Below are 27,919 nucleotides of genomic sequence, written 5' to 3'. Positions count from 1 at the left end.
GCTATCGGGTTTAAACTGCATGTTTGGCGCCGCCTGCAGGCTAAATGTATAAAGACGGGACCGGCCACTCGCTCCTGTCAGTGTCTGACTGGATGGGAGGAGGACGGAGACGACTGTCAGCCAATCAACAACTGCAACGCTCCCGACCGAGGCGACTGCCACCCAAACGCTACCTGCATCTACGTGGGACCTGGACAGGTAACGCCCACTGAGCATCATCATCATCATCATCATCATCATCATCATCAGTTTGGTTGTATTTACAGGCTTTGTTTGGAGTCACTACACGTCATATATTGTTATTTTCAGGATAAGTGGATCTACTCAGAAATACCATCAGACTGCGTGTTTTTATTTCAACGAGCTGTTTGTCGACATGTTTTCATCAAACAGTAAATATCTGAGTATGAGGAGACGGATATTAGAACCAGGTCGTCATATATTCATTTATTTTTCACTGTTGTTTTTCTTTTTCTTAATTTAATTTGAGAAAATCACATTCTGACTAGTGAACACCTTGTGGAAGCCAATGGAGATCCAAAAAAGACTAAATAAATGAACTGCAGTTCCCATAATGCTTTGGGGGATGCATACAGCAGCTATAATTAATAACTCATTAGCACTTTGTATTATAAAGACTAGAAAGGTTCTATATGAGTGCAGTCCATTTACCACTAGGACTGAACTGTGTGAAATGATGTTTTATTAGCTGTTAGCAGCTTGTGTTTGCACTGTAACCATGGAAACAGACAGCAATCACTGGATTACTGTTGACACTGAAGAAAACATCTAAACATGATGAATATGAGACAATATTCAAAGTTATGAAGAGTCTTTTTATGGCGTTTTGGACGTTTAACAATGAGATCATTTTCACAGTAAACAATTATTTTCATTATCAATTAATCTGTCGATTATTTTCTCAGATAATTGATTGATTTCTTCTTCTGTGGTTTGTTAAACCCTCAGAGTGACTGCACATGTAAAGCCACTTTCTTCTTCTTCTGTGGTTTGTTTAACCCTCAGAGTGACTGCACATGTAAAGCCACTGTCTTCTTCTTCTGTGGTTTGTTTAACCCTCAGAGTGACTGCACATGTAAAGCCGGCTACAAAGGAAACGGGCGAACCTGTGAAGCAGTGAATCAGTGCGTAACTGAGAGCGGAGGCTGTCATTACCTGGTGAGGATGATTAAACTCGTCTGGTTCATCCTGATGATGTGGGCGTGTGAGGAGGGAAATGTTTGGATGAAGTATTGATGAATGTCTCTGCAGGCCAGCTGTCGGCTGCTGTCCTCTCAGTGGACGTGTGTCTGTGATGACGGATATGTTGGAAACGGACAGATATGTTACGGGACTGTTGATCAGGTGAGCAATGACGCCTTCACACGGTGTTGAACACTGTTGTTGTGTCTTCACTGCCAGACTACAGTTTATTTTCTGATGACTTTAGGAGCTGATGGCGCTCCCAGAAGCCTCAGAGTTCTTCACATGGACGACTGTGAGTAAAACAGCATCAGAGTCTCTGTGTAACATACACAATAAAGACCTGCTAGATAATGAAACTGCTACTGAACAACAACATGGATCACAAATTTGCATTCATATGTTTCTGCAACTCAGTGACAACATACAATACAAATACATACATGTATCTGTGACTAAATGATCACATATATCACAAGTTTATGTATATATGGAAACACAAGTAAACAACAACGTGCAGGACTCCAGCAGTCTCAGAGAGGATATTTCTGTCTGTGTTTCAGGAGTCTGGTCTGTCTCGCTCTCTGTCGGAGCAGAACGTCACGCTGCTGGTTCCGTCTTCAGCTGCCGTCAATAAAATGTCTTCAGAGGACAAAAACTTCTGGACCATGAAGGGAAACCTGCCGAGTCTCATCAGGTTACAACTCAGATTAGAGTTTAATGATGTTTATTGTTGTTTCTCAAAGTCAGAAGAAGAACTGCTGGATGTCTTAAAGGATCATTCTTTGTACTGAAGTTCTTTGAAAAATGTATAATGTAGTCAGAGTCAGAGGTTGTGATCTATAGCACAACAAGCTGGTGAAGCTGTAAACAGAACAGCGTTCCTGCACATGCTCAGTGGTGTCTGTCTCACACAGAACTACTCTCCAGAGACTGAAAACATGATGCTGTTATTAGTCTTTGTAGCCGTTTCTAAACAAACTAATGTGACCAAACTCTTCATGATGAAGGAACATGTGACCCAGTGCAGCGGTGAGACTCACTGATGTGTTTTTAATCAGATATATCAGCTTTGATACAAACACAGTACTGGTTAGTAGATCAGTTCATTGTTGGTTTGGATCCAAACATGAAGACAAATATAGAAAATCAGCAGAATGATCCTTTAACTTGCATCTTATTTAGTAAAATGTTATGAATATCTGCAGCATCTTTTAACACATTTAACAGCCTCCATGTTTCCACCTGATAGAAATCACATGATCCAGGGAACCTATCCGTTATCCAGCCTCAGCAACATGTCCTCTGTGACTTCCCTTCTCAAGACAGCGCTTCCTGTTTCAACAACCAATGAGGTGAGTTTACTGCTGCTGGACAGGAGCATGAATGTCTCGAATGAGCTTAATGTCTTGATCAGATTAGAATTGGCTGATCTGACGCTGATCACTGATTGGTTCCTATATTTAAACAATATACGCATATAAAACTGATTTTCCAAGTTGGATTTGATCCAAAATATAAATATCTCTCTGCAAAACAAGTTACTCATTTTGAAAAGAACACAGACATGAACTCAACTGTGTTGAGCATTGAACCAGAATCATTTTCTCTCTAAACTCTAGACTCCTTGTTCAACAGGTGTTGAGTCATGTGATCGTGTAATGTTCTCTGATTGGTCTTGTACATGTCTGAGCAGGTGGACCTGATTGTTGAGTTTCAACATGTTGACTCAGTCACGTTTGAGTCTTTTTTATTATCAGCCAAAATGTGTCTGTGGCTCTGAGAATCAAAACCTGTCGTTTCACTGAAAGCTCAAATGTCGGATTCAATGACAATGATTCTGTTTTTTAAAGGAATGTATCAGAAAAAGTTTTGTGATTTCTATCAGAAAACTTTCATGACACACACTTCTTTATTTAACAGAAGAATTTTTAAAGTGTTGTTGGGACGGTTTGAGTTTCTGTCTTTATTTTTTGTCTATGATGATGCTGAGTTTGTGTTTGTTCTGTCAGATCACAGCTGTAGGAGGAGCCACCATCACCACATCCAACATCGCTGCGACCAACGGATTCATTCATGTCATTGATAAGGTACGAGTGGTGGTAAGGTACCCGTGGTGATAAGGTACCAGTAGTGATAAGGTACCAGTGGTGGTAAGGTACCAGTAGTGATAAGGTACGAGTGGTGATAAGGTACGAGTGGTGATAAGGTACCAGTAGTGATAAGGTACGAGTGGTGGTAAGGTACCCGTGGTGATAAGGTACCAGTAGTGATAAGGTACGAGTGGTGATAAGGAACCAGTGGTGATAAGGTACCAGTAGTGATAAGGTACGAGTGGTGATAAGGTACGAGTGGTGATAAGGAACCAGTGGTGATAAGGTACCAGTAGTGATAAGGTACGAGTGGTGATAAGGTACCCATGGTGATAAGGTACCAGTAGTGATAAGGTACGAGTGGTGATAAGGAACCAGTGGTGATAAGGTACCCATGGTGATAAGGTACCAGTAGTGATAAGGTACTAGTGGTGATAAGGTACCAGTGGTGATATGGTACCAGTGGTGATAAGGAACCAGTGATGTTAAGGTACGAGTGGGGATAAGGAACCAGTGGGGATAAGGTACTAGTGGTGATAAGGTACCAGTGGTGATAAGGTACGAGTGGTGATAAGGAACCAGTGGTGATAAGGTACTAGTGGTGATAAGGTACCAGTGGTGATATGGTACCAGTGGTGATAAGGAACCAGTGATGTTAAGGTACGAGTGGGGATAAGGAACCAGTGGGGATAAGGTACCAGTGGTGATGAGGTACCAGTGGTGATAAGGTACGAGTGGTGATAAGGAACCAGTGGTGATAAGGTACCAGTGGGGATAAGGTACGAGTGGTGATAAGGAACCAGTGGTGATAAGGTACCAGTGGGGATAAGGTACCAGTGGTGATGAGGTACCAGTAGTGATAAGGTACGAGTGGTGATAAGGAACCAGTGGTGTTAAGGTACGAGTGGTGATAAGGAACCAGTGGTGATAAGGTACCAGTGGGGATAAGGTACCAGTGGCGATAAGGAACCAGTGGGGATAAGGAACCAGTGGTGATAAGGAACCAGTGGTGATAAGGAACCAGTGGTGTTAAGGTACGAGTGGTGATAAGGAACCAGTGGTGATAAGGAACCAGTGGTGATAAGGAACCAGTGGTGATAAGGTACCAGTGGGGATAAGGTACCAGTGGCGATAAGGAACCAGTGGGGATAAGGAACCAGTGGTGATAAGGAACCAGTGGTGATAAGGAACCAGTGGGGATAAGGTACCAGTGGGGATAAGGTACCAGTGGGGATAAGGTACCAGTGGCGATAAGGAACCAGTGGGGATAAGGAACCAGTGGGGATAAGGAACCAGTGGTGATAAGGAACCAGTGGGGATAAGGTACCAGTGGGGATAAGGTACCAGTGGCGATAAGGAACCAGTGGGGATAAGGAACCAGTGGTGATAAGGAACCAGTGGGGATAAGGCACCAGTGGGGATAAGGTACCAGTGGGGATAAGGTACCAGTGGGGATAAGGTACCAGTGGCGATAAGGTACCAGTGGGGATAAGGAACCAGTGGGGATAAGGTACCAGTGGGGATAAGGTAATGTCAGCTATTTATTATTTTTGTTCTGGATGATGTAATGATGGTTTTATTGTTACTGTACAACCACAGTGTGCTTGTTTATTATTGTTGTTGACATACATGTTGTTAAATTAACGTTGTCTGTGATACATACATGTTTTATATGTGGTTTCTGTCTTTGTGTGTCTGACTGTTGTCGTCCTTCAGGTTTTGGTTCCTGACAGGAAGCTGAGTGAAGGTCTGCTGGCGACGCTCGCTCTGAGACCCGACTTCTCTCTCTTCAGATCGTATCTCATTGTACGAACAAACAGCAGTTATCTGTTCTCAGCTTAAACTCTGCTTAAATGTTTCAGATGTTTGCTCAGTTTGTTTTTTGTTCAGGAATACAACCTGACGGACGAGCTCGAACAGGCCGACGAGTTCACTGTCTTCGCTCCGACAGACGCCGCCATCAATGATTACCTGAAGAAAATGGCTGTGACTGCTCTGGTACAGTAAAATCGCAGCAGTTTAATTTATTGTAAACTGGACAGAAGGTCTGAAAGTTAAAAAATATTCCGTTAGTTTCTGTATTTTATGTCATATTTCCATTTCTAGAGCAGTGTCACTTCAGACCAACTAAAATAAACTAATATTAAAACTCGTAGACTATTACAGCACGTTGAGAAGAAAAGTTAAACCTGGTGTTGATGGGGAAACATACAGAGAAAACATCTGCTACAGTTTGAATGAAATTTTAATTAAAGTTGTACAAATGTTTGAATTTTTATACAGACAGTCTTTATGTCACCTGCTGTGCAGGTTTCTTTATATGGAACTTATAAAGTTTCATCAGGTGTTTCTAGCAAAGCTTTTCTTCATTGTGTCATTATTTCTGTTAGTAATTAAACCTTTGGCTCAAACAATGGGACAGACAGAAAACAACATATAAACATGGGCAAATAAAAGCATAAAGTCAGATCATTGGCAGATAACTTGTTTTTATATTTGAGTAAAAAATATAAAGAGTATAAAGAAATGAAACACAAAATGATTGCTCTAAAATATCTAAAATATATTATCACTGCAAATTAATGAAGAGCAATCTCCATTTCATCCTTTTTGAAAAAAAGTTCACATTGTCTCTTCCTAAAAGTACATTTTAGATTATATTTAGATTTTTTATTTGCACACATAAATGCAGCATAAATGCAGATAAGAGGAATAAAACAGATGTGACAGCAGAGGTTAAGAAGCTGCAGATACAACACACCTGAAGACATTAAACTAACAAATACAACATGATGGATCAAAACGCAACAATAAGAAATACACATTAATGTAAAGTTATTTGTTACATATGTTTAATTTGATCTTTCATTTTTCTCCATTTTTAAATTTGTGTATATATTTTTCTCAGACATTTCTTTTAGGTTTAAAGTAACTTTTTCTTGTCTCCTGTGGGGAAAATTGTCTTGCTGCATAAAAACCAAACATCACAATAAAAACACATGAAATAAAAACACTGTCTGAGACTTCCTGGTGTCTGAAATAAAATAATCAAGTCACAAACCATTTACTCTGTAAAAAACTGTAAGATCTAAACAAAGAATTGTCTCCTGGCATTTGTCCCCATATAACAAAAAGTGAATGATTATTGATTATGAAACATATTTAAAAAATAAACTAAACTAAATAAAATTTGTAAGAATAAGCTGTTACTGAAAGCTTTGACTGAAGCTTCTTTTTAGTGAAAAGCGTCTTTTTGCTTTTCTTTCCTTGCTGTTATCAGGATGTGGAAACGACTCGTTACCACCTGGTGGCGTCGGAGCGTCTGCTGAAGACCGACCTGCAGCCTGGCGGATACAAACAGACGCTGCTCGGATTCTCCTTCCAGCTGGGCATCTACCCCCGAGACGGGAAGGTCTGACTCCAAAACATAGATGATCATCATAAAATCACCAAAAGAGTATTTTAATTTGCTCAGTATAAACACATTTTTATATTAAATATTCTTCTATTGAACACAATGACTGTTTGTCTCTCCTGCAGTTGTTTGTGAATGATGCTCAAATAAACATCTCCAACATCCTGAGCGGTAAAGGAGTGATTCACGGTCTGTCAGCTGTCCTGCAGATCAACAGGAATCGCTGTGATGAGGCCAAATATCAGAAAGTCATGGTAAACCCACCAGGAACTGTTGATATCTGTGGTAAATACTCTAAACACGAGTCCTAAACTCACTTCACTATTCCCAAAGCTTTTCACTGCAGCATTCAGTGGCGTGCAGTTGAAAGCTCCGGGAATAGTTAAGTAAGTAGACCTTGTGTTTAGAATATTTATTGCAGATTTGTGTCCCCAAAGTGGAGGATGATGATGATGAATATTTATTAATGACTTTCTCTTTTTTCTCTAAAGGGACCGTGTGTGGATTGTTTGTTCCCACAAAGCAAAATCTGCCCGAATGACACGATTCTAGACGTAAGATTTCTGACGTTTATCTCCAAACAAAAATCCTACATTTTTTAAAATGATCATACAGTACAGCTTCTAAACTTAGACATTGAACTATAAATAAATAGCAGAACTCAAACCTAAAAAACTGGACGGAAAGAGGAAGAAGTGAGACACACAAATACACTCAATAGAAAAGTGTAAACTCAGTTTCTTTGCAGATGAATTGATTTTATATTTCACCAAAATGAAAACATCCGTCCTGACGGTTAAAGGAGATTAAAGAGGATCTCTTTCAAGTATCAGACTGCAAGAGGAAAAAACTGAATAATGCAAATAAATAAACAGCTTTGTGTTTATTTAATTAATTTCTGACATTCTGAGATAAAACATTGTTACTTCTTTGTTTTTATGCTTTTTGCCTATTTCTTAACTTATTGATGAACTACTTGGATGTTTCTTGAAAAAAAAAACCTTTACTAAAGCAGGAAGCTTCTGCTGTAAATCATTTAAAAATCATTAATATAAAACATGTCAGATGAAAGCAGGTTGTTACAGCTGAACTCTGACTGCTTCTTTTTTGTGCAGAAATCAGTGAAGAGGAGGAAATGTATGCTCAGTCGGGTGTTTGATGACGAGCGACTGCTGACCATCGGCTGTAGAGCGCCATGCCTGCAGACCAACATCGTACGTCTCAGCTCAAAGATAAAACAGATAAAGTCAGGATGTTCTCTGACTGAACTTTAAGGTTTTAGTCTTCTGTGTTTGCAGGTTCGCAGGTGTTGCGCCGGGTTTTTCGGGGAGCACTGTGAGCCGTGTCCCGGGCCGAAGGGTCACCCCTGCTTCGGTAACGGAGTGTGTTTAGACGGAACGAACGGGACGGGAGTCTGTCAGTGCTACAAAGGTTTCGATGGGACGGCCTGCGAAACCTGCCAGAGCGGGAAATACGGAGTCCACTGTGATCAGGGTCCATATAACTCAACCAGATCATTCATATACATCAGCATGTGTGTCAATAAATACAAAGTAAATGCCAAAGTCTGTTCATCTGCTGCTGTGTTTGCTCTGCAGACTGTGGCTGTAAAAATGGCCGCTGTAATGACGGGCCAAATGGCGACGGGACGTGCGAGTGTGACGTCGGATGGCGAGGCGTCCTGTGTGACGAAAGTATGAAAACAGTGTCGGGGCAGGAAGCCAGCACAAAAAGTCTGAGAATAAAGTCACAAGTTAACAAAAAAAAGTCATGATGACAAACAAGTGAATAAATCATAATATTCTGATTTATTAAGTCGTGATATTTCGTTAAAAAGTCATAATATTACAGTGAGGAGGTGCAGGTGTCAGAATGTGTGATGTTCTGACAATAAAGTTGTAATTTTACAAGAAAAGAATCATAATATTCCAACAAAAACATGGTTTACTTTGAGAAAAAAGTCAAACATTTCTGAGACATGCTGAAGAAATAATAATATTACAAAAACAACTTAATGTTTAAAGAAAACTTCAAATCTAGTCACATACTTTAAGAATGAAGTTAAAAATATCTTAAATAATCCTTTCGTGATCAGGTGTTTATGGATGAAACCTGCATATTCAGCTGTGTTGCTGATTTTTGTGTTTTTCAAGTTACAACAACTTTATGACTTTATTCTTAAAATATTGACTTTTCATTAAAAAAAAGTTCTGATAATAATATAACATCTATAACATCAGAGTATTTACCTTTCTTCCAAACGTGATGATATTTTGCTGTTGGTGTTTTGTGCTGCAGAGATTGAGTCCAGAGCGGATGAACTGTGCGGTTCAGTGATGTGTCACACCAGCGCAAAGTGAGTCAAACTTCACACACGTTTAATACAAACGTCTCACTGCTGAAACCAAAACCAAACTGTTCTCCATCTTATCTTTCTGTCATAAATCATCTAATCAGAGAAAAAAAATAACTTTCAGTTTTCAGTTTCTCACTGCTGCAACACAAAGACTTAAAATGTGTTTTGTTTTATTAATAATGATAATGTTTATTGATATAACACATATTACAATGACAGACATAACAAGAACAAAGAACTGAATAAAATACCAAATACAAACATTCCCACATATATGACAAAGAGTTTCCAGCTGTGACAGCAGACTGTCATCGTGGTTCAGCTGCTCAGAGTGAACAGATTCTTCCTCATTGTGTTTATTTAAAGTCCTGCTCTGTCAGCTCAACATGCTTTATTTCCATGTTCTGCTCTGCAGGAGGATAATATCTCCTGTTATTATACTGAACCTTGTGTTTCACTGCTGAGGCTCGTTTCACACTTCCTGCTGTCTTGTTCCACACTTCCTGGTGTCATGTTTCACACTTCCTGGTGTCTTGTTTCACACTTCCTGCTGTCTTGTTTCACACTTCCTGGTGTCTTGTTTCACACTTTCTGGTGTCTTGTTTCACACTTTCTGGTGTCTTGTTTCACACTTCCTGGTGTCTTGTTTCACACTTCCTGGTGTCATGTTTCACACTTCCTGGTGTCTTGTTTCACACTTCCTGCTGTCTTGTTTCACACTTCCTGGTGTCTTGTTTCACACTTTCTGGTGTCTTGTTTCACACTTTCTGCTGTCTTGTTTCACACTTCCTGGTGTCTTGTTTCACATTCCCTGGTGTCTTGTTTCACACTTCCTGCTGTCTTGTTTCACACTTCCTGGTGTCTTGTTTCACACTTTCTGCTGTCTTGTTTCACACTTTCTACTGTCTTGTCTCACACTTCCTGGTGTCTTGTTCCACACTTCCTGGTGTCTTGTTCCACACTTCCTGGTGTCTTGTTCCACACTTCCTGGTGTCTTGTTTCACACTTCCTGGTGTCTTGTTCCACACTTCCTGGTGTCTTGTTTCACACTTCCTGCTGTCTTGTTCTACACTTCCTGTTGTCTTGTTCCACACTTCCTGGTGTCTTGTTTCACACTTCCTGCTGTCTTGTTCCACACTTCCTGTTGTCTTGTTCCACACTTCCTGGTGTCTTGTTTCACACTTCCTGCTGTCTTGTTCCACACTTCCTGGTGTGTTGTTTCACACTTCCTGCTGTCTTGTTCCACACTTCCTGGTGTCTTGTTCCACACTTCCTGGTGTCTTGTTTCACACTTCCTGGTGTCTTGTTTCACACTTCCTGCTGTCTTGTTTCACACTTCCTGGTGTCTTGTTTCACACTTCCTGCTGTCTTGTTTCACACTTCCTGCTGTCTTGTTCCACACTCCCTGGTGTCTTGTTCCACACTTCCTGGTGTCTTGTTTCACACTTCCTGCTGTCTTGTTTCACACTTCCTGCTGTCTTGTTCCACACTCCCTGGTGTCTTGTTCCACACTTCCTGGTGTCTTGTTTCACACTTCCTGCTGTCTTGTTCCACACTTCCTGGTGTCTTGTTTCACACTTCCTGCTGTCTTGTTTCACACTTCCTGGTGTCTTGTTCCACACTTCCTGGTGTCTTGTTTCACACTTCCTGGTGTCTTGTTCCACACTTCCTGGTGTCTTGTTTCACACTTCCTGGTGTCTTGTTCCACACTCCCTGGTGTCTTGTTTCACACTTCCTGTTGTCTTGTTCCACACTTCCTGGTGTCTTGTTCCACACTTCCTGGTGTCTTGTTTCACACTTCCTGGTGTCTTGTTCCACACTTCCTGGTGTCTTGTTCCACACTTCCTGGTGTCTTGTTTCACACTCCCTGGTGTCTTGTTCCACACTCCCTGGTGTCTTGTTTCACACTTCCTGCTGTCTTGTTTCACACTTCCTGCTGTCTTGTTTCACACTTCCTGGTGTCTTGTTTCACATTTCCTGGTGTCTTGTTTCACACTTCCTGGTGTCTTCTTTGATGTGCAGCTGTGTGTTCCGACCGGCCGGCCTGCAGTGTCTTTGTGCTGCTGGATTTGAAGGAAACGGAACTTTCTGTCGAGGTAACAACAAACACATGACACCTGCAGCACAGGTGTAACCTGAGCTCACATGATGATGATGATGATGATGATGATGAAGATGATGATGTGTGTGTGTGTGTCTGTGTGTGCAGCGACAGACCCGTGTGTGTTGAATAACGGCGGCTGCAGTCTGGACGCGGTGTGTAAGAGGACTCGACCCGGCCGGCGTGACTGCGTCTGTAATCGCGGCTTCACTGGCGACGGACTCGTGTGTGTCGGTGAGTTTACAGTTTTATCTCTTTTTTATTGTTGTATCATCTTTTTTTAGTTAAATACATTAAAGTAAAAAAAAACTCAAACTGTAAATGAAAAAACATTTATATTTAAAATATAAAACTGTTTAATGACTGAACTCCTGAGTTTGTAAAAACACCTGCAGGCTGTTTGAATACTTTAATACAATTATTGTTATTATTATTATTATTATTGTTATTATTAAAGAAAATACAGACAAAGTCTGTCTATGAACAACAAAACTACGAACCAATCAGAGCACATCACAGTCGGAGCTTTTATTCATTCTTTTTATTAATACTGATACTAAAGTACTGCATGAACACTGAAGTACTTCACAAAAGTTTTATCATTAACAGGTTTTTTTTTTCACCATTTGAGTTTTTGGTTCATCGAACATCTGACACTAAATAAAAGATGTTTTGGGTGTTTGGATGATGTCATGATGATGTCATCTGTCAGATAAACAGAGCGGTGTGTTCGAGTGCTGCAGGAGTTTTGTGTTTCTCCCACAGAGATAAATCCCTGCCTGGAAGGAAACGGCGGTTGTCACGTCAACGCAGAATGTGTTCATGTCGGACCGAACAAAGTAAATCCTCATTTTAATCTCAGTGTGAAGCTTCAACATGACGTGAAGGAACATTTGTCATTAGAATATCTCGACTCTGATTGGCTGAGAGGTGGTGAGGCGTTTGCTGTTTATTGTACAGTTCATTCTCTTTGACTCTGCAGACGTCCTGCAGCTGCAGCGACGGTTACTCGGGCAACGGACAAACCTGCACGATGATCAACTTGTGTCGAAAGGTTTGTTTGTCTCAACTCAGAATGTTTTTGATCTCTTTCACTTCCTGTACTGTGAAAACACTCAAAGTAACGCAAAAATACTGCTGTGGTACACAAAAGTACTGCAAGGAAAGTATCAGCATGTGTCTGATATCAGTCTGTGTTTGATGTCACAACGTCTGTCTGGAGTTTTCTAACCTGTGAGGAGATTTATAATCTGTCACGTGTGCGTTGACGTGTTTCCAGGAAAACGGCGGCTGTCACATGAACGCTAACTGTAACATGACGGGTCCAGGTGTTCGTACCTGCAGGTGTAGGACTAACTATGTGGGAGACGGTTTGACGTGCAGAGGCACGGTGGGGAAGGTGAGCAGCTGCGCCTCCGTCACATTAATAATGTTGTTAGACTGAATCTGAACGAGCTGCCGCCTCTCTGCAGGAGATCCTGATGCGCCGCCTCAGAGACTTTTACCTCGGGCTGATGGTGAGTGAGCACACGAGTCTCTCTGTCGCCTCCTGCAGGATGAAAAAACGTCCCGACTGAAGTGAATCTCTCTGTTTCAGATGGTGGAGATCTCTCTGAAAGGTCGCGGCCCGTTCACCGTCTTCGCTCCCAACAGCGAGGCGTTCGCCGCCGACCGGAACGGAGACGGCAAGGTGATGAATCTAATTTACTGGCTCAGGAGAGATTCAACAAACTTTAAAGCAGCAGCAAACATCTTTACAACTGTTCACACCTTGAGTCCAGATGACTTTAGTGACTTTTCCTCCTGAAATATCGAGAGCTGCAACTACGGATTATTTTCTCAATTAATCGATTAATCGTTTCGTGTTGAATCATTTCTCCAAGTCTACAGTGGTGCCTCTAACAGTCCAAAACCAAAAGATATTTAATTGATTGTTATATATGATATCATATATGATTTGGTGTGAATGAAAAGTGCCATACAAATAAAGTCTGATTGATTGATTGATTGATTGATTGATTGATTGATATATGATGAAGACAAGCAGAAAACTTATCTGAGAGGCTGAAGTCAGAAAATTTTCTTAAGTTTCAAAATTTTCAAAGTCTTTGCCGATTAAATTGACGACTAATCGATTAATCGTTGCAGCTCTCGAAGTATCTCAACAACTATTGGACGGATTTACAGTCGCTCGATCTCAATAACTTTGATCCTCTTAACTTTTCATCTCGTGCCACCGTTTGCTCAAAAATCTGGTAACACTTACATTTTTATTTATTTTTATTTTATTTGCACACATATAAGACTGTAAAAAGTTAGGGTCAGGACTCCTGTTTTGAAGTCTCAGTTTGCATTTTGACCGTCGCCATCTTTGATTTTTGGAGCCAGAAGTGACCATATTTGGACGAGAGGGCGGAGCTGACCCTGACACTAAAAACTAAAAACACACTGAAATAGTGACGGCTATGTCTATACTCTGTGAATCTGGGGTTACATCATGGATATGTTACCTAACCAATGCTGTTGCCATGGTAGCGACTTGCTTGTGACGGCACCCACCTGTCACTGAAAGAGTCCATTAATATAAACCTTAATAAACGTGAAACAGGTGAGTTATATAAACATTCAGCCCCGTACAGCTGGCACGAACGAGGAAATTAGCTTCAGAGACTGAAACCGTTTTGTACCATGGGGGTCTACGGGGGTCTGTGGGGGTCTATGGGGGTCTACGGGGGTCTATGGGGGTCTGTGGGGGTCTATGGGGGTCTACAGGGGTCTGTGGGGGCCTGTGGGGGTCTGTGGGGGTCTACAGGGGTCTGTGGGGGCATGTGGGGGTCTGTGGGGGTCTACAGGGGTCTGTGGGGGCCTGGGGGGGTCTGTGGGGGTCTACAGGGGTCTGTGGGGGTCTACCCGGTCTGTGGGGGTCTGTGGGGGTCTGCCGGGTCTGTGGGGGTCTGTGGGGGTCTACGAGGGTCTGTGGGGGTCTACCGGGTCTGTGGGGGTGTGTGGGGGTCTACCGGGTCTGTGGGGGTCTGTGGGGTCTACGGGGGTCTGTGGGGGCCTGTGGGGGTCTACCGGGTCTGTGGGGGTCTGTGGGGGTCTACGGGGGTCTGTGGGGGTTTACCGGGTCTGTGGGGGTGTGTGGGGGTCTACCGGGTCTGTGGGGGTCTGTGGGGTCTACGGGGGTCTGTGGGGGCCTGTGGGGGTCTACCGGGTCTGTGGGGGTCTGTGGGGGTCTACAGGGGTCTGTGGGGGTCTACGGGGGTCTACGGGGGTCTATGGGGATTGACTTGCGTTTGGAGCCTCGAGTGGCCGTTGGAGGAACTTCAGTCTTTGGCGTCATGTTTGAGCGCTGCAGGTTGCTGCTTGGTAAAGTCCAGATAATAAAGAACCAGTGTGTATATATCACCAGTGCAGCTGACAGTTCTCCTGTTTCCAGATGCGATCGCTGATGTCGGACAGATATAAAGAGCAGTACGCCGCCGTCCTGCGCAGCCACATCGTCATGTGTCACACTCTGCTGCCCGCCGACCTCAGCCAACCCCGAAACCTGACCACTCTGTCGGGACACGTCCTGACCACCACGTCCTCTCAGGTGACCGATCGCACACGTTTAAAGGCTCTTTTCACATTAACAACATGTTAAACAAGATGAAATGAAGCAGTTCAAGATGTTTAAAGGGATGACATCATGCTCAGCCGGCTGTTTGCTGGATGTCTTCAGGACAGCATCTTCATCAACCAGGCGACTGTGACGTACAGCAACGGCGTCGGCATCAACGGGATCTTCCACGAGATCAACAAGATTCTGTTTCCTGCCGACATGGACAAAGAAAAGCAGCCAGACGTCCCTGTGAGACCCGACATGCATCACAATAACAGCTGTTCATGTAGTGTGTTCAGTGTCCTAATGACCCTCACCCTCTGATCACACAGCTGAACCTGACGGACGTGGCTGAACGTCACGCTTATAGAAGCTTCTACAAACTGCTGGAGGTGAGAACACGAGAACAAGTTCTCCGCTCTGAAAACTTCATCACACATCACACTGATGATGGCGTGTGTTTCAGGACACGGGTGTGATGGACCTGGTGCATGATGGGATATACCAGCCGGTGACCATCTTCTTGCCTTCAGATGACGTCATGGCGTCTCTGCCGCAGGAGCAGAAGGACTTCCTGTTTCACCAACACAACCGAGCTCAGCTGCTGGAGTACCTGAAGTACCACATCCTGCCGGGCCAGAAGGTCAGCCCGGTCTGATCATAGTACTATTATTATTATTATTACTAATAATAATAATAATAATGATAATATGTCATGGTTACACTGCAATCAGGAGCTGCTAACAGCTGAGTCACATGACTTTAACGGAGACTGTTTGACTAAACGTGAACAAATCTGGTGAAAAAACGTGACTGACAGAGAATTTTTGCTGTAAATGTTTCTTCTTCTGCTCAAACTTTCTCTGCGCGAACAGATTTACGCTGAAGGTTTGATCTACCTGGACTCAGCTCGAACTCTGCAGGGCTCGCCGCTCTCCTTCAGCTGCGGAGGGATGGACGACATCGTGAGTCCGCAGGAAACAGAATAAATAAACAGAAGAAGAAGAAGAAGGAGGAGGAGTGGTTTGGTAAATGATGTTTGTGTTTGGAACAGGGAGAAATCTTTGTGAATGATGGGAAGTGTCGGATCACTCAGAGACACCTGATCTTTAACGAGGGCGTCGCCTACGGCATCGACTGCCTGCTGACTCCGCCCAGCCTGGGGGGGCGCTGTGACACGCAGACGACCTTTGACCTTGAGGTGAGCCTCACCTCTACACTGCAGTTATAAAGTTCTAATTTTACGTTCAAATGTTGAAGTTTGAATGTTTCTCTTCTTCTTCTGTGGTAGTTGGGCTGTGGACTGTGCACCTCCTCGGCTGCTCGCTGTCCGAGAGGATCCAAACTGAAGGTCGGTATCATCATCATCATCATCATCATCATCATGTTTCCATAGTTACCAAACCTGTCTTGCTGAATTCTTCTTCTGTGGTGTTTCGTCTTCAGGAGGTTCTGAAGTGCGATCTGCCCTCCGTGTTCATCACGAAGAACGCCGGCTGTCGCAGCGTCTGCACCATCAACTTCTGGCAACCAAACTGTTGCCATGGTTACCACGGGCGAGACTGTCTCGGTGAGAACGACGCAGTGCTTCAGAAAGTCTTTATGGAAGTCAAAAAAGGAAACTGTTCTGGATGAAGAATAGAATAAAAGTACTCAGATGTGACGTCATCATGTTTAACAAATAACATCATAAAACTCTAAATTATCATTTTCATCATCAAAATCACTTTTTATGGATAATCTCTTGGCTTCTATATAATATAATATAATATAATATAATATAATATAATATAATATAATATAATATAATATAATTAATATAATATAATATAATGTAATACAATTAATATAATATAATGTAATATAATGTAATATAATATAATATAATATAATGTAATGTAATGTAATGTAATATAATGTAATGTAATGTAATGTAATGTAATATAATATAATATAATATAATATAATATAATATAATGTAATGTAATGTAATGTAATATAATGTAATGTAATGTAATGTAATGTAATGTAATATAATTAATATAATATAATATAATATAAAATAATATAATATAATGTAATGTAATGTAATGTAATGTAATGTAATGTCATGTAATATAATTAATATAATATAATATAATTAATATAATATAATATAAAATAATATAATATAATGTAATGTAATACAATTAATATAATGTAATGTAATACAATTAATATAATATAATGTAATATAATGTAATGTAATGTAATATGATATAATGTAATATAATATAATGTAATGTAATGTAATGTAATGTAATATAATATAATATAATATAATATAATATAATATAATATAATGTAATGTAATGTAATGTAATGTAATGTAATGTCATGTAATATAATTAATATAATATAATATAATTAATATAATATAATATAAAATAATATAATATAATGTAATGTAATACAATTAATATAATGTAATGTAATACAATTAATATAATATAATGTAATATAATGTAATGTAATGTAATATGATATAATGTAATGTAATGTAATGTAATGTAATGTAATATAATATAATATAATATAATATAATATAATATAATATAATATAATGTAATGTAATGTAATGTAATGTAATGTAATATACTGTTTGTACTTTGTGATCAGAGCGTTTGGAGTCATAAACACGAGAAACAAAACAATGAAGAAGATTCTCGTTTTCCTCTCAGAGCTTCTGGAAAAAGGATCAGGATTGATCTGTAATTGATTACTGATAACTTGATCAGCTGTTGATCGTTTTTCTTCTTCTCTCCTTCCTGTCCAGCGTGTCCGGGCGGTGTCAGCTCCCCCTGCGGTAACCGTGGTAAATGTGACGATGGTCGCCTTGGTAACGGCACCTGTACCTGTGACGCTGGTTTTGGAGGCGTGGCCTGCGAGCTGTGCGAGGAGGGATTCTACGGACCCACCTGTAAAGGTGAGCGCCAGTCTGAGCTTCCTGTGATGTCACAGTTGAATGATGCTGACATGGGTCTGACTGGTTCTGACTGGTTCCGACTGGTTCTGACTGGTTCTGACTGGTTCTGACTTTGGTTCTGACTGGTTCTGACTGGTTCTGACTCTGGTTCTGACTGGTTCTGACTGGTTCTGACTGGTTCTGACTCTGGTTCTGATTGGTTCTGACTCTGGTTCTGACTGGTTCTGCATGGTTCTGACTGGTTCTGACTCTAATTCTGACTGGTTCTGACTGGTTCTGACTCTGGTTCTGACTGGTTCTGACTGGTTCCGACTGGTTCTGACTCTGATTCTGACTGGTTCTGACTCTGATTCTGATTGGTTCTGACTGGTTCTGACCGGTTCTGACTCTGGTTCTGACTGGTTCTGACTGGTTCTGACTCTGGTTCTGACTCTGGTTCTGACTGGTTCTGACTGGTTCTGACTCTGGTTCTGACTGGTTCTGACTGGTTCCGACTGGTTCTGACTCTGGTTCTGACTGGTTCTGACTCTGGTTCTGACTGGTTCCGACTGGTTCTGACTCTGGTTCTGACTGGCTCTGACTGGTTCTGACTCTGGTTCTGACTCTGGTTCTGGTCATCAGCCTGTAACTGCTCAGAACACGGGTCATGTGACGAGGGACGCAGAGGGACGGGTTCGTGTTTCTGCGAGGCGGGCTGGACCGGACAGCGCTGTGAGACGCAGCAAGGTGAGAAGCAGATTTAAACTTGCTGATTAGTTTCTCAATTAATTAATTGATTCTTTTGTCAACGTTATGAAATCGTGAATAATGAGATCGTTATCGTTACAGTTTCCCAGAATCAAAGTTGACGTCTTCAGATGTCTTGTTTTGTTTGACCAACAAATTGACCAAAAAATATTCAGTTTACTGTCGTGTTTGACAAACAAATAAATAAAATCATCACGTTTGAGAAGCTGAAAATGACTAAAACAATTTATCAATTATCAAAATACTTGCCAGTTAATTGTCTGTTGGTCAACTAATCAATTAATCGATTAATCGTTGCAGCTCACTGATGAGAAAGGCTAACAGTTTCCCCCTGCTTCTTAGCATTGTAGCAGTGATTTTAGCCTGTTAGCATGTTAGCTTGTTAGCATGTTAGCTTGTTAGCTTGTTAGCTTGTGAGTGAAGTGTCTCTGTCCTCCAGCTGGACTCTCTGCGTGTTCTCCATCCTGCGCTCTGAACGCCGTCTGTCAGGACAACAACACCTGTGTGTGTCGGCCATTTTATGTAGGAGACGGCTTCACCTGTGAAGGTACACACACACACACACACACACACACTTTGGCTGTGGAGGAGTTGGTGGAGCTGGGGGTGGGAGGGGTGGGAGGGGTGGGAGGGGAGGGGGGCTCTCCCTGTTGTTCATGCAGACGATGTCTCGGTTCTGGTGAGAGAAAGGTCGAGCGGTCTACAGACATGGGGAAGGACATCAAACAGTGAGATACCGTCGTGTGGTTTATGGGGGGCGGATGGAGCACCACAGTTACTGGGGGAACTACAGTGGAGTCAGTGGGGATTAAGGAGCTGGGGGTGTACGTGGGCTCGGAGGACTGGGTCAAGAGGAACTGGGTTGAGGTTCTGTCTAAAGCAGTCTCATATAGAGGAGGACGCTGATTATTAGCAATCTGGAGGCATCAGCAGTATGGCACAGACTCACTGTCCTAAACCCTCCTGCTGGTCTCCTACAGGACCTACAGAGGACATATGTGGATTTTCTCTGGTTCTGATTCTGGTTCACCTGTTCTTGCTCTGTTGAAGGTGCTCTGTGGAAAAGTAGGGGTTCTTTTTTCTGTGGGGCTGTACATTCTGGGACCAGTGTATTCTCTCCAAAACAAAACGAAAACTGTGCTGATGAACTTCCTGTTTGGGCTAAACTGGCTAAAGTGAAGGCCTGCAGGCCGGTAGAGCTGCTGTTACTGTTGAAGGGTCTCTGCAAGCCTCAAGGCTGAATATGCTTATTACAGTCTGGTTAATGATACTGTTGGGTGTCAGAAGATCTGGTGTTTAGACGAGTCTGTCTGTACTGTGGGGGAGGAGGGTCTCTGTATACCTACAGACTAGTGACAAATTAAAGGAAACACCAACATTAAGTGTGTCAGTAAGGTGCTGGACCACCAGAACAGCTTCAGAGCTCCTTGTTATTGATCCTACAGTCTCTGAACATCATCGTTCATAAAGATCTTCCTCATGTGGTGTTATGATGATGATGATGATGCAGAGCGCTGTCTAACACGTCAGCTGGGTTGAGATCAGGTGACTGTGAAGGTCGTAACATGTGATTCATCCTGGAAGAGACGACTCCCATCAGGATAAAGCTGATCACTCACAACTACTTTGTATTGATTAGCAGTGACCCTTCCCTCTAAGGGGACAAGTGGACCCAAACCATGCCAGCATAACAGAGCCCCCAGACCTCCTCACTGTAGGGGTCCAGCATCCAGACCTGGACCAGTTTTTCCTTTAATGTGTCACCTGTCTGTATCTGAATGTGACGGCTTGATGTGTGTGTTTGAGGAGTGATTGATGGATGGTGTAAGGAGTGTATCTGTGTAGGAGCTGTATGTGACTTTGTTTATATTAAAGGACAACAGAAGTCTCTCTGTCCCTGCAGTGGTGGACATGTGTCAGCTGTGGAACGGAGGTTGTGCTAAAGTAGCGAAGTGTTCTCAGACCGGCAACGTGGTGAGCTGCACCTGCCCTAAAGGTCACTCTGGAGACGGGTTCACCTGTCTGCCCGTCGACCCGTGTGTCGCCGGGGACAACGGCGGCTGCCACGAACACGCCGTCTGCACCATGACGGCACCGGTGAGACACGGGGAAACATTCTGCCGGTTTATCAGTTATTTATCAGTTATTGTCTCAGAGTTTGAAGATGAACGTGTTCACAGGGGAAGAGGAAGTGCTCGTGTAAAGACAACTACATCGGAGATGGACTCACCTGTGAGGCCAAACAGCTGCCAATCAGCCGCTGTCTCCAAGACAACGGACAATGCCATCAGGACGCTAAGTGCACAGACCTCCATTTTGAAGGTAAAATACACCATGTGGCCAAAAGTATACGGACAGCCCTGTGCATGTAGTTTAACATCCTTCGTGTCTGTTTGTCCTTAAAGCTGCAGCGTTAAATCATATTTTAGATAAAAGTGAATTATTTACATTTTAGCTTAAATCTCATGAATTACTTGTTGACATGAAGTATGTTTAATGAAATAATGAATGGATAAAATAATGAAATATAGAAACACAATAAATCCCTGAAAACATCATTAAAGGTGTTTGTTGTGTTTCCATTAATCTCACAAAACAAAAACCTTAAAAAGTAACAAACACAAGTAAAGGTTAAAGTGTCGTTCAAACAGTAATTTGATACATTTGACAAAACCCTTAATTATCTATTTATTTTATCTGTTTATTAAAGGAGGATGTTTTTATCAAAAAGCCAAAACTAAACACCTTAAAAACACCAGAGCCCTTAATTATTAAATTAAGATTTTATGTTAATTAGCTGCTAACGCTAACATTAGACTGATGATACTCTGTTGTCTGTTTGTCTCCAACACATCAAATCTGCTGCAACATCAGTCAATACATGAATTGATGGATTATAATATTTAAATGTTTTAATGGATTTTCTGCAGTTTTAATATTTTTTAAGTAGTAAAAGCTCTTAGAATAGACCACATACATGTATATGTCACAAAAGCTCTGCTGTCATTTATACTCGAACATGATATTTGATCTATTTTCAGTTTTACTCAGATAATCCATTAAAACGCTTCACATCTTATAATCCATGAATTAATGATGCTGCAGATTCATTGTGTAGGACCCTTAATTTAACCCTTAATTTACACCCGAAAACACAACGAACACCTTAAAAACATCATCATCTTACTGTGGAGTGAAAAAGTCAAACAGTTGACATGAAGCAGCTCAACGAATCATCTCACAGCCTCAAATGTGAATTTGTTAGGAGACACCAGTGTTTCAGTAGAATCGGCACACGGGCCTCCACAAACAGTAACTGTCACACAGTGAAAAACAGCAAAAATATGGACATGTCTACCCGCTGAGCTGAACACACAACACAGTTTTAATGGTTTTAACAGAGGTGTTAAATCATAATACCCCTGTATGGACACACCTGTATTTTTATGTATTTATTCTTGTTTTTCCTCATCTTTCTTTGTTCTTTTCTTTTTTACATTTTAACTTTTATATTCTAACCTTTTTTTAAGCCTCCTGTGCACAGGTGTTGTAATTTAGCATTTTGCTACAAACACTAAACACTGTGCATCTAAAACTAAACTAAAATATCAATATCAACATTTTAGACCAATCACAGAAGCGGTACGTTGTTGTGAATCTGTTTTGTGTTGTGTTTGCAGACGCGACGCTCGGTGTGTTTCACTTCCGTTCAGTTAACGGTCAGTACAAACTGAACTACACTGCTGCTCAGCAGTCCTGCTCTGCAGAGGGAGGAAGCCTGGCCTCCTACACTCAGCTGTCCTACGCTCAGCAAGTCAGTGAACACAACAGACACAACCGTTAACATACGTTCATTACAGACTCACTTATATATTAAAACATCTGAAGAGTCTGATGTGTTTCCTCTAGTGTTGGTAAAGTGTTCTATAGTATTTTACTGTCAATTTTATAGACAACACAGAGATTTCAGTTTCATCCTTTTTCAGGATTTATCTTGACTGGAAAGCTGCATAGTCTGTTTCCAGTCTCTGCAGAACATGTGGGAACTCTGTGTTTTGACAAGTCATTGATTTCACTCCACTATCTACTATCTACCAATCAAACAGTTCAAAAGAGCTGAGCTCTAATGTCATGTCCCACAAGGCTCGATAATTGGCCCTGTTTTATTCATTCTGTATGAGCTACTGCTTTATGATGTCATTCATTTCTTTTAACCCAAAAAGTTTGAAAAATCTGGACTCCAGTCTTTGACGACAGCGAGGCAAAGTCTCTCACTTCCTGCAGCTCAACACTGATAAGACTGCATATTAAGAGTTTGTTCATCCTGCTATTTAAACCAAAAACTCTTTACAACTTATTCACTCCTTCACCACTGATTTAACTGAAGATTTTAAAACCCACCTGTATACTGCAGGCATCTTCATAACTCATTAATTATGCGGCTTTATGTGCACATTTAAGCATCTTGTGTTTCTTTAAGGCGCTAAATTAACGAAGTTTAGTTATTGATTCATGTCATTAATGACATCAATATGGAGACAAATTGTTGATCAACTTGAAGACAAGTTGACCCCCGATGACAGAAACCTCACAGAGAAAGAAAAATTACTTTGACACTGGTTGAGATTTCACAGTAAATTAAAAAAACAGACAGAAAATACAACCTGCTGCTGTCTGCTGGTTCTGGTTTCTATTTAAAGCTGCTGTCTGCTGGTTCTGTTGTTTTCTTATTTAAAGCTGCTGTCTGCTGGTTTTGGTTTCTATTTAAAGCTGCTGTCTGCTGGTCCTGTTGTTTTCTTATTTAAAGCTGCTGTCTGCTGGTTTTGGTTTCTATTTAAAGCTGCTGTCTGCTGGTCCTGTTTGTGTCTGCAGGGCGGGTTGAACCTGTGTGCTGCTGGCTGGTTGGAGCAGGCCCGGGTGGCGTACCCCACCACTTACTCCAACCCCAACTGTGGCTTCGGACACGTGGGCATTGTTGACTACGGCACCCGAAAAAATCTGAGTGAGACCTGGGACACCTTCTGCTACCGGATGAAGGGTGAGAGACGAAGAGGAGGGACGATAGTTTAGAGTAAAGGAAGTTCAGTTTGACATCACAGTCTGTTTGTTTCAGAGGTGAAGTGTGAGTGTAAGTCGGGTTATGTTGGAGACGGTTTCAGCTGTACAGGAAACCTGCTGCAGGTCCTCAGATCCACACCGACCTTCTCCAACTTCCTCACAGTGAGTCTGACATGAAACTTTTGGGTTACAGTTCATATAACACAAAAATCAAATCCTCATTTGTTGCTGACATGAAACCTACATCAGCCACCTCACATCTCAGATTAATCCTCAGTTATAAAATACATATTTTTACTTTTTTTCCTCTTGCAGCAAATCCTGAACTTCTCTCAGGTGTCTGAATCAGGGAAACAGTTTGTGAAGCGTCTCAGTAACCTGACGGTCCAGTCGACGCTGTTTGTTCCCGACAACAGTGGCCTGGCTAACAACCAGGTGAGTCGCACAGAAAGATGTTTTAATTTTAATGAATGTGTCTTCACCTGTCCTTACCTGTCCTCACCGGTCCCTGCAGACTTTGTCTCAGCGGGACATTGAGTTCCACCTGTCGGAGGGTCAGGCTCTGCCTCTCAGCCAGCTGAAGAACGGCAGTCGGATCAGAACTCGAGTCGGCAGCCTCGCCGTCCTCGGGGTCTCCAACCTGCTCGACCCCTCAGCTCTGGTCAGACTCACTTCTGTACAATTACTGTTCAACTCTGATATTAATCCTGATTATCTTTTTAATTCAGCTTCATGTGGATTCACTGAGCTCCTGTTCTCAGAAAAGTCATTTTGAAACCTTTTTTAACTCCTCAGTTGTCCCGTTATATCAACGACCAATTCATCACCGATTCAGACATTCTGGCCTCAAACGGGATCATACATGTCCTCCAGGGACCCCTGAAAGCCCCGCCTCCTCGCCAGGAGGTGAGTGATGTCATTATCTGTTTTTGACAAGTATTCAGATCTAGAAGTGATTTACAAAAGCAATGTGAAAAAGTTCTCCTCTGTTTGACCTCTGACCTGGTCTGTGATTGGCTCTGCAGCTGCATGTGGCACATAAGGCGGGGATGGGAGTTGGAGTGGTGCTGCTGATTGTTTTGGTGGCAGGAGTCATTTTTGTTGGATATCACTTCTACACCCACAACACCAAACCCTTCCAGTTCCACTACTTCAAGGTCAGTCGTTTTTTATCCTTCTGGGTTTCATTCTGTCAGTCCAACACTTCCTGCTCCACAGACACTCAACTCTGACCTCAGTATACTGTAGTATAGTACAGTATAGTATAATATAGTACAGTATAGTATAGTATAGTATAATATAGTACAGTATACTGTAGTATAGTACAGTATAGTATAATGTAATATAGTATAATATAGTGCAGTATAGTATAGTATAGTATAGTATAGTATAGTATAGTATAGTATAGTATAATATAGTACAGTATAGTATTATATAGTATAGTACAGTATAGTATAATATAGTATTATATAGTATTATATAGTATAGTACAGTATAGTATAATATAGTATTATATAGTATAGTATAGTATAGTATAATATAGTACAGTATAGTATAGTATAGTATAATATAGTATAGTACAGTATAGTATAATATAGTATAGTACAGTATAGTACAGTATAGTATAATATAGTACAGTATACTGTAGTATAGTACAGTATAGTATAATGTAATATAGTATAATATAGTGCAGTATAGTATAGTATAGTATAGTATAGTATAGTATAATATAGTACAGTATAGTATTATATAGTATAGTACAGTATAGTATAATATAGTACAGTATAGTATAATATAGTATAGTATAGTATAATATAGTATAGTACAGTATAGTACAGTATAGTATAATATAGTACAGTATACTGTAGTATAGTACAGTATAGTATAATGTAATATAGTATAATATAGTGCAGTATAGTATAGTATAGTATAGTATAGTATAGTATAATATAGTATTATATAGTATAGTACAGTATAGTATAGTATAGTATAGTACAGTATAGTATAGTATAATATAGTACAGTATAGTACAGTATAGTATAGTATAGTATAGTATAGTATAGTATAATATAGTATAGTATAGTATAGTATAATATAGTACAGTATAGTATAATATAGTACAGTATAGTATAGTACAGTATAGTATAATATAGTACAGTATAGTATAGTATAATATAGTATAGTATAGTATAATATAGTACAGTATAGTGTAATATAGTACAGTATAGTATAGTATAATATAGTATAGTATAGTATAATATAGTACAGTATAGTGTAATATAGTACAGTATAGTATAGTATATGTTTTAGTTTTCATGTAACACATGTCATATTAGTAAAGCACATTTATTAGTCTTGGAGTTACACATTTAACACATTTTGTCTTAGAATAACGCATTCATTAATCTGAATATAACATTTATTAGTATTAAGTTTCAAGTTTCAATACTTTATTGCCATGTCAACATAGTTGATAGCAGTTTTTCTCAGTACAGCTCTTAAAAACAGACAAAAACAAAAACACACATTAAGTATTTAAAACAAGAACAGCAAAAACAGTTATCACATTTATACATTCAAACATACATGACGTCCCAGATAAAGTCCTAAAGTGCTTGTTGGCGAATGCTTTCAAGTGTTTGTGCGTCAGAGTCCAAGTATTAAACACCCTCATAATGTGTGCTGTTCCTGAGGCAGCATGTCCAACACTTAGGACTCTAAGTTTCTGTATTGGTGTAATACCTTTTAAATATTAGTATAAGACACTTTTTGGTGCTGATGTGTGTCGTGGTCGTTCTGACAGGAGGATGAAGTGGAAGATGAAGCTGCACCTGCAGACGGCAGTCGCAGCATCTGTAATCCGGTTTATGACGCAGGTCCTGAACCTGCTGAGTCCAACACGTCTGATGTCACAGTGAGTCATAGTTACATCACAGCCGACCCTCAGTAAACACATAGTACATCACATCTTAACAAACTTAATGCATGTTGAGTTTGGATCGTTCTGCAGACACAATGAGTCATTTTGAGACTATAGTTTGGGCGTTTAATGTTTCAACTGTTGGAAACATGCCGTTAGAATGAGACCAGTGAGTATAAAGCAGCGCAGAGGTGTTTACTGCAGAATGTTTACAGGAGGACGACAAACACGAGGTGGTAAATGGAGGATCATATGACCTGCTGCAGGACAGCTGAGAGGGAAACTGCTGCTGCTGCTCACTGCTGGACTGGAACCTTCAGTCCTGTTTTTATACCTCTGTGGACTGAAATGATCTGACCAGCCTCCAACGGTGTTTCATCAGCACTGAATTTTATTTTCTCCTGTGACAAAAGACGGCAGCTGTGTCTGAGAACTGAAGGACTGTGGTGGAAAGGATTCACCAGAGCATCATCAGTTCTCAGCCATGTAACCTCACTCATACAAACACGGATGATGCGTTCAGGTGCTATGAGTCAACTCGTACAGAAATCTTCAGACACTGCTCTGTAATCAGACTGGTGAAGTTCAGTGAGGCCTAATTTTACAAATTGTGATATTTCTCATCAGCACATCAACGGACAGTGTGGCAGAGTCACAACTGGAAAGGACAGTTCAACCTGATGACTATATACAGTATTATTTTCCTAGTTCCCCCAGTTGTAGTAACAGTGGTAGTAAATCTATCACAGACAAAGCTCCAGTTCGTTTGTGTTTTACTTTGTTTCCAGCTTCTCTGGGCCGTATATGTTGTGTTTTCATGTTTAATGTTCTCTGGCTTAGAAATGTTAAACTTTTGTTTACAGTTTCAGGTTATCTGCAGACATAAAAATGTTAAATGAAGAATCAGGTATAATGAAATTTAAATGTTGATTGAAAAAGAACTTGTGCTTCGTGTTGTCTTTACTGTTCTTTTTTGTTCTTACTTGTTTTTTCATGAAATGTGAATAAGACCACTCTGAGTATGTTCACTGTGAGTTAAGCTCCTGCGTGATGAACGAATAAGCCGTCATCAACAGAGCTCCGATACTATGAGTCACCATGGCAACAGGTAAATAAAAGGCAGAGCCTCCATTTTAATCCAGTGGACGTAGAGACATTAATACATGTGTATGTAGACGATGCACATTTATCTTTAAAGAAAGAGTCTTAGTTTTATTGAGTGTCGTCCATTAATTGATCATTTATCAGACTCACATTTCCTCAATGATGATAAAGTGGAATCTGACTGTGTATCAGGCTGCAGCTACATTACATTTTAAATATATTTGTTCAGCTTTAATCTGACGGATGAAACACAGGAAGCAGCAACTGAAGATGAAAAATATAGTTAAAGATTTAAAACAAATAGATCAAAGACACAGAGACGTGACTGTAGCTCACAGTCTGATCAATAATAA

General features: G+C 40.8%; 1 protein-coding gene across 1 annotated transcript in view; it reads left to right on the top strand.

The window, feature by feature from the left end:
• Nucleotides 1-26,859, top strand: part of stab2 (stabilin 2) — a 44,269-nt gene extending 17,410 nt beyond the window's left edge. Inside the window, exons 25-69 of the mRNA XM_044343414.1 lie at nt 40-198; nt 1,084-1,179; nt 1,273-1,365; nt 1,451-1,498; nt 1,767-1,900; nt 2,456-2,558; nt 3,216-3,293; nt 5,013-5,102; nt 5,187-5,294; nt 6,577-6,708; nt 6,837-6,965; nt 7,203-7,265; nt 7,827-7,925; nt 8,010-8,205; nt 8,310-8,405; nt 9,010-9,067; nt 11,090-11,163; nt 11,277-11,402; nt 11,934-12,007; nt 12,151-12,222; nt 12,448-12,567; nt 12,641-12,685; nt 12,766-12,858; nt 14,608-14,763; nt 14,893-15,021; nt 15,105-15,164; nt 15,239-15,415; nt 15,648-15,737; nt 15,827-15,973; nt 16,064-16,123; nt 16,219-16,342; nt 17,588-17,737; nt 18,359-18,463; nt 18,924-19,031; nt 20,388-20,581; nt 20,665-20,806; nt 22,165-22,298; nt 23,357-23,522; nt 23,598-23,704; nt 23,858-23,977; nt 24,057-24,203; nt 24,338-24,448; nt 24,568-24,699; nt 26,346-26,456; nt 26,678-26,859. Coding sequence (XP_044199349.1) covers nt 40-198; nt 1,084-1,179; nt 1,273-1,365; nt 1,451-1,498; nt 1,767-1,900; nt 2,456-2,558; nt 3,216-3,293; nt 5,013-5,102; nt 5,187-5,294; nt 6,577-6,708; nt 6,837-6,965; nt 7,203-7,265; nt 7,827-7,925; nt 8,010-8,205; nt 8,310-8,405; nt 9,010-9,067; nt 11,090-11,163; nt 11,277-11,402; nt 11,934-12,007; nt 12,151-12,222; nt 12,448-12,567; nt 12,641-12,685; nt 12,766-12,858; nt 14,608-14,763; nt 14,893-15,021; nt 15,105-15,164; nt 15,239-15,415; nt 15,648-15,737; nt 15,827-15,973; nt 16,064-16,123; nt 16,219-16,342; nt 17,588-17,737; nt 18,359-18,463; nt 18,924-19,031; nt 20,388-20,581; nt 20,665-20,806; nt 22,165-22,298; nt 23,357-23,522; nt 23,598-23,704; nt 23,858-23,977; nt 24,057-24,203; nt 24,338-24,448; nt 24,568-24,699; nt 26,346-26,456; nt 26,678-26,737 — 5,016 coding nt within the window. The 3' untranslated portion in view covers nt 26,738-26,859. The remainder of the gene's footprint in view (nt 1-39; nt 199-1,083; nt 1,180-1,272; nt 1,366-1,450; nt 1,499-1,766; nt 1,901-2,455; nt 2,559-3,215; nt 3,294-5,012; nt 5,103-5,186; nt 5,295-6,576; nt 6,709-6,836; nt 6,966-7,202; nt 7,266-7,826; nt 7,926-8,009; nt 8,206-8,309; nt 8,406-9,009; nt 9,068-11,089; nt 11,164-11,276; nt 11,403-11,933; nt 12,008-12,150; nt 12,223-12,447; nt 12,568-12,640; nt 12,686-12,765; nt 12,859-14,607; nt 14,764-14,892; nt 15,022-15,104; nt 15,165-15,238; nt 15,416-15,647; nt 15,738-15,826; nt 15,974-16,063; nt 16,124-16,218; nt 16,343-17,587; nt 17,738-18,358; nt 18,464-18,923; nt 19,032-20,387; nt 20,582-20,664; nt 20,807-22,164; nt 22,299-23,356; nt 23,523-23,597; nt 23,705-23,857; nt 23,978-24,056; nt 24,204-24,337; nt 24,449-24,567; nt 24,700-26,345; nt 26,457-26,677) is intronic.
• Nucleotides 26,860-27,919: the final 1,060 nt, after the last annotated feature.

Source organism: Thunnus albacares, chromosome 23, assembly GCF_914725855.1.
Source record: "Thunnus albacares chromosome 23, fThuAlb1.1, whole genome shotgun sequence".
Classification (NCBI taxonomy): Eukaryota; Metazoa; Chordata; class Actinopteri; order Scombriformes; family Scombridae; genus Thunnus; species Thunnus albacares.
This window is presented reverse-complemented; position numbering and strand designations above follow the sequence as displayed.